At 29.9% G+C, this 11668-nt stretch overlaps 1 protein-coding gene across 1 annotated transcript; it reads left to right on the top strand.

Annotated features, from left to right (window-relative positions):
* Positions 1–8150: 8150 nt before the first annotated feature.
* LOC124370978 (cuticle protein 5-like) lies at positions 8151–10641 on the top strand. Its single transcript, XM_046829282.1, has 3 exons — positions 8151–8162; positions 10013–10242; positions 10290–10641. The coding sequence occupies exons 1-3, from the start codon at positions 8151–8153 to the stop codon at positions 10639–10641; spliced, it is 594 nt and encodes a 197-aa protein (XP_046685238.1).
* The last annotated feature ends 1027 nt before the right edge of the window (positions 10642–11668 follow it).

Raw genomic sequence — 11668 nt, 5'->3', positions numbered from 1 at the left:
GATTTGCAACTTCTGTTTTACTGATATTTGAGCCTGTTATTTTATGCCACAGAATAGGCTGAGGTCACTCATATGGTTATTAAAGAGTGACAATACCAGTGCATCTTAGAATATTTTAACTTTTAAGTAATTACTTTTTATTATATTTTTTTGCTTGCTACACTTTAGCACGAACCAATGTTCGTAGGACGTGTTCTTTTGCACTGTCTAAATTTGTTTAAAAATATCCTTAAAACAATTATAAACACGCTCATTTACATTGTTATTAGACCTAATATAATAAGTAAATGATGCATTTACGAGTATGCATGCATCGGAGGGAACTGTGTGTGCTGGGAATAAACACTAGTTTCTTGACAACTGGTTCAGACACAAATATAACTTTACGTTTCCGAAACTGACATTTGGCCAGGATCAAGAAATATTTACTGATATTAGGTATTCTTAGTAATAAGACATGAGCTCGCTATTCATCCAAGTAAAGTACAGAAATTGATTAGTTGTCAACTCACCAAGAAGGTCTTTGTGCAATCCAAACCACGACTAATTTGAGGCTCTTTATGGCTGTTCTCTGAAATAGATATTTAGTAGAACACACCAGTCAGACCTTAAAATTCCAAAACTGGAAAACACGAAATAGAAACAAACAAACTTGTTGATAGTAAAACTACTAAAGGGCTGTAACTGTATATCAGTAATGATATGACTGTGTTTCATATTTGTTTAGATTAAATTTGCTACCATCCGCAAATAAATCTCTACTTACTTAGACCTGCTGGGCTACAGAAAAAAAGAGTCTTTACTAGCATTTTGGGTCACTGTCTAAAATTTTATATATTCTAAATATTACGACATTTAAGTTAAAATGTTCATACAGTGCAGTTGTACACGTAATATATACATGTTTACAGAAAAACAGGGCGATCTTGTAGCTCCTTTGGCAAATTCAAATCAAAGCACTTTGATCACAACAATGGAAGCCACAGAGTGGACCGTACGTACCAATATCTCTATCTTTGTAATCAATATAGCATTCAAAAAATTGATGAAAAATTTTAAAATAAAAAAAAAGTTATTTTTAATAACATCAAGTACTTAATAATAAAGATCAAGTAAATAGTGAACACCTAAAACTAAAACAGGAGCCTGGAAACACGGTAATCACCTCATATTGCCATTACTAGTTTTCTTAAAAGACTGTGTTTCTGTCAATATACAGTACTTCTATTTCTTAGTATTATTAAAGAATTTTAGTAGCCTTTATTAAGAGTAATTAAGAGAATTAAGATAAAATTTATTGGTTGAAAAATTGTTTTTTTTAAATTTTTATAGAAAGAGCTCGACGCAGAGCGTTACTTCTCTCACAATAGGGCTAAAGTTTAGGTTTTTTCCGATCAATTATTCCTTTACTAAAGTTTTAGACCCATTTAACTGACACAGGATATTCACTTAGAGTCAACTGAACTTTCAGTAAATGTGTCCTTACCTAATATAAATAGAGGAGTTATAATATCATATGTCTGTTGTAGCTACAATATGTGGGTTAATGACTGTAAATAACCAATAACTACCAATTATATTAAATGGACACAAGCAGACAATTATAATACTTTTTTAAAGTCGGAAGTAATGTGCACTAAATGTATTCGTCACCTACAAAGATGATGATGATGTCAGTACTAATTCGTTTACAGCATCAAAAATCCGTTTTAAACTTTTTCATACATTTCTTGTACAATTATACTCGAATTTCTTGTATATTATTCTGATTTCCATTGTGAAACATGTGACAAAAGGTTATGATAAAAAAACTGTACGTAGCCTTATACAAGAAACCTATGACACAGTTCAAAAAAATGCATTGTTAAGTTGGATTAGACGATTAGGTAGTGATATCGATGCCTTTGTAGGGAATCGAAAACTTTAGGAGCACATTAACTATTAATAAAGTACAATCCTCCAAAAATAAATAAATATTAATATTAAGAAACGTAAGAAGGTAGATGTATATCTGATTAACTACGGAATATTTAAAATATTTTCATTTCAAAGTTCATATTTTTCGTGTTTTTTCCACTACGGAAAATTTCACAAAAGGCTATGTGAAAAAATATTATAAATACACTAGTACAAGGAGTTTATGGAAAAATTTAAAAGGGATGCAATAGAGTAGACGGATTAGTACTAATATCGATGAATTTTTAGGGAATCGATACATTAAGAGCACAATAAAAATTAGTTTAAAAAAATAAATTAGAATCTTCAAATAATATATAAAAAATAAGAGTAATAAACTTAAGGAAAATGTATGATTATCTAAGTACAGAATTTTCAGAATTGTCTTCAAAGCATTTCACCTTTTGATGCTTGTAAGTTTTTAATCACTGTCAAATAATATAGAAAATAAGCGTGTTGTTTTCAAAATAAAATAATTATTTACATTCCCGATGGAAATTTTATTTTTCTATATTTCATCAAAATATTAGGTGTAAAAACAAAATACTAAAAAAATCACAAATAATATATTAAGTGTTTCTAGAACTAGGTTATACTAATCCAAAAAAGGAAGTTGGGGTTAGTATAAATTAATCTTTAAAACTAACCGAGACTTATAAAGTTGTGAGTAATTGAAGGTTATTATAAATTTTGCATGATACTTATCGTATTATTTTGCAACCCATTATTAAACATGTAACGAGATTTTGTTGATATCATAAAGTAAACTCAGTTTGTGTTCATGTTTCAGCTCGGTGCTCATCAAGTTTCCATTGATGACGTAATTAAGGTAGGGTGAATGTTATCTTTAATAATAATCAATTTAGAAATGTTTACTTGCCCTTACTTGAGTCTGAAATAAAGTGATAAAATTATGTATGAAGAAGATTTTACAGCTAATCAAAGAGATTACACTTATATTTTGTTATTGTTATTTGTAATAAAGAATACCTCGGTGTAGTATCCATGTGTATATTTTCTTCGGAAATTAATTTACAACTTTGGTAGTAGCAAGGAAAGTAAACGTCATATTTCAAATTACAGTAGCAAATTATTCTTTTTTAGTCATTGAAACTATTTAGAAAGTTGGTTAGTGGATAGATAAAAACTCAGTAGTGTTCAAGTGAAATAAAAATGACAGCATAAGAATATTATTTGGGACCGTTGGAAACCCATTATGTGGAAGCATTTTAGAATTGTAAAGCACATCTAGAAGCAAATACTTATACTATTCATACTTATCATGTATAAAAGAATGTGACTTGATGTATAAAATCACCGTATAAAATACAAGAAATTCATTAACACATACATTTATTAATTGAAACTAAGATTTAAATATAAAGTATAATTTCTTGTACACAAAAAGGAAAGGAAAGATTCAAAATGAAAATATTTTCTTTGGGCAGAATATGAGCTATACATCATGCACTAAGAAATATAACAACGTTCTTTATTCTTCCTAATTTTTATTTCCATCCCAAACAATTAGATATTAACGTTATTCTAAATCTAAACTTGCATCTTATATTCGGCAAGCGTCTCCTCTCCTCTTTTCTATGAGGACGGTAAATAATAATTAGATAAAAGAAACTTAGCGAAAACCCATTTTGACGAACGAAAGCGTTTTGTAATGAAATATGAAGCATATTTACGCATAAAACACCGATGGCTATAGTTAAATTTTAAAATGTGTAAAATGATTTAAAGTTGATTACTGTATATCTTTTTTTGAGTAATAGTTGAGTAGATATTAATCTCTTTTAGAATAATAAATCGTAAACTAAAACCCTTTTAAATTCTTTTATTTCAGACACGTGTTTCGGTATAAATGTGGAGTATACAAAATTAACTGTAGTGACTGTGAAAGCTACTATATTGGACAAACTGGCAGAAATTTTAATAAAAGGTTTAAAGAACATATACAAGCTTTGAAAACAAACAACATGTCTACAATAAAATCAAATTTCGCTGAACATTTATTAGAAACTGGACATAACTACAAAAATATTGAAAAGAACATGGAAATTTTGGATATCGAAAGGAAAGGAGAAAAATTAAACACTAAAGAAGAATTACACATTTATCTAAATTATAAAAAAGATCCTCACAACATATTAAATAGCAATTTAAAAAATAAAACAAATCCTATCTTTGAAAAAATATCAAACACAGAATCTTAATCAAAATTACAACTGTGTCATATAAGTTTAACATCTGTTTAAATAGTCGACAGGTGTATATTTATTTGTTTTGTTTATAATTTAATTAGAGGTTATTGTTCACACTGAAGATGGTTTATACCGAAACACGTGTCTGAAATAAAAGAATTTAAAAGGGTTTTAGTTTACGATTTATTATTCTAACATAAAGATAACCCTATAATGTGGAGTTCATAATATAATCTCTTTTATTATACCCATTAGTGAGAAATAATCCCTATCATGGTATGGGGTTGCTGCAAATATTAGCTTGTTGGACCTCGGTGACAAAATTATCCTCTTGTTTGCTGTGTGTCTATCTCCATTGCAGATTTCCAACGGCAAAACATTCAAATGTATGGAGATTTAACTACATCATGCTTAGTAGGCCAGTCTACTAAACTAAAAATAACGTTGTACTGCTGAAGAACCTCTATTTTGAAACCATTTTAAGACTAAATATTGTTTTACATTATTAACCTTTATATTAATATTCCGTTAGTATATATCACGAACTTGTTGTATTTATGTGTGGACGTTACAAAAACTAAACAATATTAAAAAATTGTATTTATTTTACATACTATTTGAAATACGTAATATAATACCTTGTTCTAAATCATATTTACAATTAGATAGTTTAAAAAATAATAGAACATTTATGTATAAGACATAACGCAGCGTCACCGTTTCCTGTCATCTTTATAAAGAATTCGCTTTAAAACCCCAAGATCCAAGTTGTATTGTATAAACACAAAAACTGGGATTTCTTTAAGTTGATGATAAATTTCCGTTTAAAGAATAACCGACCATTAGCCGCCTCACTGACGCTTGTGGTTATAATGAGAGGGTAACGAAAGTGCTAAAAATAGGAGATAGTAGTTTTTTTGGCAAAATGTTTCTTGGCCGAGCACATTAGATCCAACTGTCAGATACGTAAATTAATGTTAAATAAAAATAAAAAATTAAAGAGAATCTTTAAGTGGCAACTTATGGTCTCCTTATATAGTTATCTAGTAACGGATAAGTGGAAGAAAATTTACGATTTGAGATCTCTCAAAAACAAAGCTTCTGTAAGGCTCCTTTTAGCCTGCACCTGACAGGTAGAGAAAGAGGCGATCCTGACACGGGCGATACTCGAATGGAAATCTTGGTTTATTTATCCTTCCTCTACTTTTATAGATTTAAGCTATTTCATAGCTCTGTGTAGTATAAAATATTATTACATATGTTCATGTTTACATTTTGTTTAAGAATGGAAAACGTGTATTCTTTTAATAACTTTTTTATAATTTCTGTTTTATATCTTTAAAGTTGCAACTTTTGTGTACTTAGTTGAAAAACATATTGACTGCAAAAATATTAAGGATCTTCGACTACTTGTACTCCATATTATGATAATTGTAGTTCAATCCAAAAATGATTATCCAGACCAACAAATAAGCAACCTAAATATGTAGTTAAACTCCTCCTTGTCAATTAGCACACGTATTAAGCAGGTAAGATAAAGTAGTAAGATCACACAAGTAGACATCTATTTCAATCCAATCATAGACAGAGTTTGCTTAGGACCATTCGTAACAACCCTCGCCATTAGGCTTGATTATTACATCAGAAACAATCTAGGAACATGTTTACGAAACAGGTATCACATATTAATTTGCTAAATAAATGTACAAAATGACTTTTGGGAATTCACAAAAAGTAACTATTTACTTAAAGCTTAGAGCTTTATTTCTAATGCAAATATATCAGTATTTCATTTCACTATGTAACTTTAATGATAAAACTATTTTAAAATGTATACTGAACATGTGCTAGAATACATTTATAATTGCTTGTATATGATATAAATGTAATATGGTTAGTTATAATTGTAAATATTTAATTTCAGTCGACGTTTTATGATGTTAAGGGGTAAAGGACATTATAGTCATTTTCATTTAATTTCATTTTTCACTCAAATTTATTTATCTATGAAAAAACCTGTTGAAGAAAGGCAGTTGATGACTGTTGTGGAGTCATCTGTGAAACTATCGAGAACGTATCCTAGTTAGCTGGGAAAGGCATTGAACATAATGCTAAGACTGGAGGATAGTTGCTGTACTCCGTAAAGGAATTGTTTTGGAATAAGTTCTTTATTCATTGTTTCCTCGGCTTGAAAAAAACTATTTACGCCGCTCTTGGATTAATTCGCTGTCGAAGACCTTTTAGTTCTTTAAAATATTCAACATTTTATTTACAAAATTTCTCTCACTATGACGTTTTAATATTGTAAAATAATTAAGTGACGTTGGTCTCTTTACGTACGCTCATTACTATAAATCGGTAAAACAATCAATGCGAGTAAATAAATGCTTTCGGGTGTGATTTTTAACACAACACTTTCAGATAAAAATATACTAATTAATAAGGTAGTAAATATTGTAAAAAAATTAATATTTGCAAATATTGTCTTAGATAAGTCTGGATTTATGAATTTGTCTTTTGGGTTTGAATAAAATTATGATGCAAAGTAATTTTTCATGTTGCAATAATACGTTTGGATTGAGGCGATGACCTAAAAAGAGAACGGAAGTTCTTGCAATTACTGGGCGGAATGTCATCTGACAATTGGGAGCGTGAGTAAGTTTCGTGTGATCGATGTATCTTGACCCTCACGTCTCTTTTACAACTCTACTTAGGTACTGAAAGTACGGAATGGAGAAATAATGTCATAATGCGGCAAGCAACTTTACATATTTACTGTTATAACAGCTGCGATGATTAAAAAATCTACGTACATTTCGTGAGTTCTTAGAAAATTGTATACACGATATTTAAATAGATATATTGATTATTTCATTTTTATTTTCAAACATCGTTACTATATATTAATCACTGCCTCTATATTTACAAAGGAGTCATAGCCACATTGAAGTAAAATATAAACATAGCACATAAAAGCAAGTAATTGGCATTGAAATATATGTTCACCTCCGAGAATTCATACTGTAATTTAAATTTTGAGAACAGTGTGTAAGCTTCTGCATGTAAAAGAAACATGTTTTTCTCATAAACACCAATTAATCATTCAAATATTTATGAATACCCCGCTGTAGTATTCACTACTTCAGTTAATTACAAAGGCCAAAATAGGAATAGCCTTTTAGCCTGAGATTAAAACTTTTTCCTAATAACACCCTATAATATATTATTATTTATCCCTGTGCAAAACCTTAGAACATAAATATGCATATTTGATATCAATTCATTTCCATTTTAAAACGAATTATTAAAATTTTATCACATTTTAATTGGTATTGTTTTGTGATTGAGGTACCCTTACCCAAATAGTCACATCTCGGGTATTTACGAACATATCACGCACTTCATACTGCGTTCGTTTATTCTTTATTCTTAACGAACGCAGTAAAGTTAAGGGGATACAATCAGCCTATAACGCAGCTTGGATATATAAATTACTCCTTATTGTTTTTAATTTCATCCGTTCTTGTAGGCTATACGATATGAACAGACCTTGTTTAGTGCCAGATTTTCATCTATATCAAGTGTATAAGACGGCTAAATGGTCTTTGGCTAACACAAGACCATACAAAAATCAAGTTTTCCCCAGTTTTTTTTTTATATATACTACGATACACTATTATATTACTCTGAGTACTACTAAACATGCCTTGAAGCGGTAGTTATTATTAGTCAGTAGTAATTAGTACTATGTAACTACCACATGGATGATCTACTTATGGAGAGATTAAAGAGTTAATTAATGAGCGTATCGCACCTCTTGGAGTAACCACGCGTAGCGAGTTTTCACAACCGATAGTGAAGCAGACATTCTCAACCGAGGATGTTGTGTCTTCACCGGACATGGCGTGTTGGCACAGCAAGCTTGGGTTAGTATAAAAACCGAACATCTCCCTGACTAAACCAGACCACCTCTTCTCCACCATCATGTACATCAAGGTAAGTGTGTGGCTCATCGCTTATGATGTACGACGTATATAAATAAGTTAACATAAATAGCTAATATGAAAAATAAATAACACATCGTTTTTTATAAATGGGCATAATAAAAAATATTTTAAATCTATTATTGTATATCCATATTTGAATTATGGGTTGAAATTTTTTTACATTTCATACAGGATAAAATTGAAATGTAAAGTACAATATTAATGATATGTGTAGGACTATAAAGCGGGATCTTTAATTAATAAACAATTTTATTTTATCAAATAATGATTACATGAATATCTTGTATTTCATAAATCTGAGTGACGATTAATATTAATTTCTCCAGTATTTATTTAAGAATCCATAACTTTTGTATCTATAAAGTCTATTAAAAAGTTTCCCCCATTAAAAACAGAGCAATATAAAAAAATATTGTTGAATATCATTATTTTATAGGTTCCAAAAAGTTTTCTGAAATTTGTATAAATAATGACCCTTTCATTTTCGTGTTAAGGTACTTGATACATTACCAAGTGTAGACTATTTAAAGCTTATATCTTTTACTTTTTTTCACTTCTACACCATAACATTAAACTAGTATTAGTTTTTTTTTCTAACTTAATAAATAAATGATAGTGTATATTATATTTTAATATTCTACATAATATGTGGATTTGTGTTTAGAATAACAATTAAATAATATAATAAAAATGCTAAACATCATTTGACTTGGGAACATCCCGTTATAAGTGAATAAAGTCTATGCTTGCACCAGCTTTGAAATCGAGAAATATACTTTGCGACTAGTTGATAGTGTTATATTAAAGTGATAAACGTGTGATAGAAACATTTGTTTAATATACTAGATACAAATTTCTAAAACAGTGTGCATTTTTTATATTTCCAATATCTTGGTTAGTAATTTTTAAAATAGTTTTACCACTAAACTAGGTTTTAAAATACATTGATAGCTTTAAATATAACTTTTGCACTTTAAATTGGCTAAAAAGAAATTACTTGGTGATTTTTGTTGATAGGATTTTATATATATATATACACTTTTTGTATCCTTTTTAAAAACGATATTAGAAGAAATATAAAAGGATTTATGTGATATCTATTTTCTTTTTATTGTTTAAAAGAAGCCTCTGCGTATTTATTTTCTTCATACAGTATATATATATACTGTGTGTGTGTGTGTGTGTGTGTGTGTGAGTGTGTGTGTGTGTGTGTGTGCGTGTGTGTGTGTGTGTGTGTGTGTGTGTGTGTGTGTGGTGTGTTAGTCGACAAAAATATTAAAGTTTTACCTATAAATGAATAAAAAAATCGTAGAATTTTTATTCTAAACATACGTATACTACAATAGAGTGGATATGAAAAAGTCTGGAATGGCAATTTCTTTAAAATTAGATAGTAAATTTATATTCATTTGAATGCAAATTTAGAGAGATTACTTTTTATTTAAATGTTTTATCTACTATATCTGTATTCACAATCAGCTTCGGTAACTACTGGAATTGATAAAAAGGAATAATACAAATAAACGAATTTTTTTGTGAGTTTAAGATCTAGAATCTTGGACAAGCGTTCAAACGAGCAGTATTACATTTGATGCTTTACGTCAATTTTACAAAATAAACAAAAACGAATAACCATATTATATTGTAAATTATAAAGGGAAGAAAATATTACATATGGATGACCTACAACATTTCTGATGTTTATATAAAAGATGTTTTGAAATATCTAGGTGGTGAAAAGTTAATCAATACAATTTGTATTTAAGTTTGTTTTAATTTGTACAGAAAGAAACATTACTCACTGTATCACTTTGAAATGATAAATGTACCATGTCTTAGACTCTCCTCATCTTTGTTGCTCTTGCTGCTGTGGACGTGTATGGGAGCCACATTCATTACCATGGACCCATCGCCATCCCACATGTCCTCCACAACGGCTATCTAGCAGACACACATGAAGTAGCAGCAGCCAAGAGCGCTCATTTTGCTGCTCTGGCTACAGAGACTCACGGTCACGGGTATGGAGGGGCTACGGTTATGGTGGAGGCTATGGATATGACCAGGATGAAGTATACAGTGGCTCTTATGGTGAACACCAAAGCCACGGAGATTTCAGATACCATGGACCCATAACTGCACCTCATGTACTGTATGACGGACTCATCGCAGACACTCACGAGGTTGCTGCTGCCAAGGCTGATCATTTCGCCGCCGTAGCCAAGGCCAAGGCTCATGCAGGATACGGACAAGACTACAGCGGACGTTATGCCGGAGGATATGGCGGGCATTCAGGAGCGTATCAGGGATACTCCCATCGTGTCGCTCCTTTCCAAGGACCTCTCGCCAAGCCTGTCGTGCTCAAGTCTGGATACCTGGCAGACACTCACGAGGTCGCTGCCGCCAAACATCACCATCTTGAGGCCCTCCACAAGGCCAGTAAATATGGTCATCACGATTATCATTATTGATTCTCTGTTCTGAAATTGTCCTTAATGAAGTAAAACAAAATTCATTGCTTATAGTTTGATATTGTTTTAGACACACCCTTTGTAGAATAAATATAAATAGAAAATATTATTTATTTATATATAGTACTGCATCAGGTATAACACTACATTTAATACAATTTACAACCAATTTCTTCTGTTGAATAACCTCGATCGTTTTGCTTTATTTACTGAAAAACCTAATTGGGTTTTACGTCTATATAGAACTATATGAATGGTAGAAAATCGTTAAAGGGTTATATAAATTCAAATACTTGTAAAACGTCTTTGTCAATAAATAAAAACCGTCTTGTTATGAACTTTTCTTATGCAATTTAGAAAAAGATTTATAGACAATCTGGAGAACATTAGTTTTAGTTATGAGACCTACAAAATTAAACAAAACACTAACAAGAAGCAGTTCGTGTGCTAAAGGCTTAGTCAGATTTTTTTATTGTCTAGCCTATGTTATTAATAAAATTAATATATTAAATCTAAATACAATGTTACAGTTGTATTTGTAGTGGCTAAAATTACAATAAAAATAAATAACATCTTAGAAGCTCAGAAAATGTTAACAGTATATAATTACTTATGGAGGCTAACACAATATGATATGTTACAGACCCATAATATTAAATACTAAAAACATTTATATGAACGCTGTACAGTTAAGTAATTGATGTTTAATTTGAAATTTATAATATACAAACATGCATGAGAAATATAGAATTTCCTTAATATTTTACGGGTTTTCTTCTAAGATAATGATTAAGAAACTATGTATTAATCGATTACCTATTATTAATAATACGTTTTGAGTAATTTTAGAATTCTCAAAAACAAAATATTATTTATCAGCATTATGCGTGTAAATTCTTTGTTACGATATCGTCATGTACAAATATAACTACAAATATTGAAGCCTAATAAGATGTCAGTACTGTGTTTAAAATATGTGAATGTAGCAATAAATGTATTTATTAACGCATGATAATTTTATGTAAGT

The sequence above is a fragment of the Homalodisca vitripennis genome, unplaced genomic scaffold (genome assembly GCF_021130785.1).
Source record: "Homalodisca vitripennis isolate AUS2020 unplaced genomic scaffold, UT_GWSS_2.1 ScUCBcl_763;HRSCAF=3439, whole genome shotgun sequence".
Taxonomy (NCBI): domain Eukaryota; kingdom Metazoa; phylum Arthropoda; class Insecta; order Hemiptera; family Cicadellidae; genus Homalodisca; species Homalodisca vitripennis.
This window is presented reverse-complemented; position numbering and strand designations above follow the sequence as displayed.

Excerpts from the sequence above, each read along its gene's own strand:
- LOC124370978 (XM_046829282.1), top strand. Across the intron at positions 10,243-10,289 it reads ATGGATATGACCAGGATGAA|ATACCATGGACCCATAACTG; the intron begins GTATACAGTGGC and ends CGGAGATTTCAG.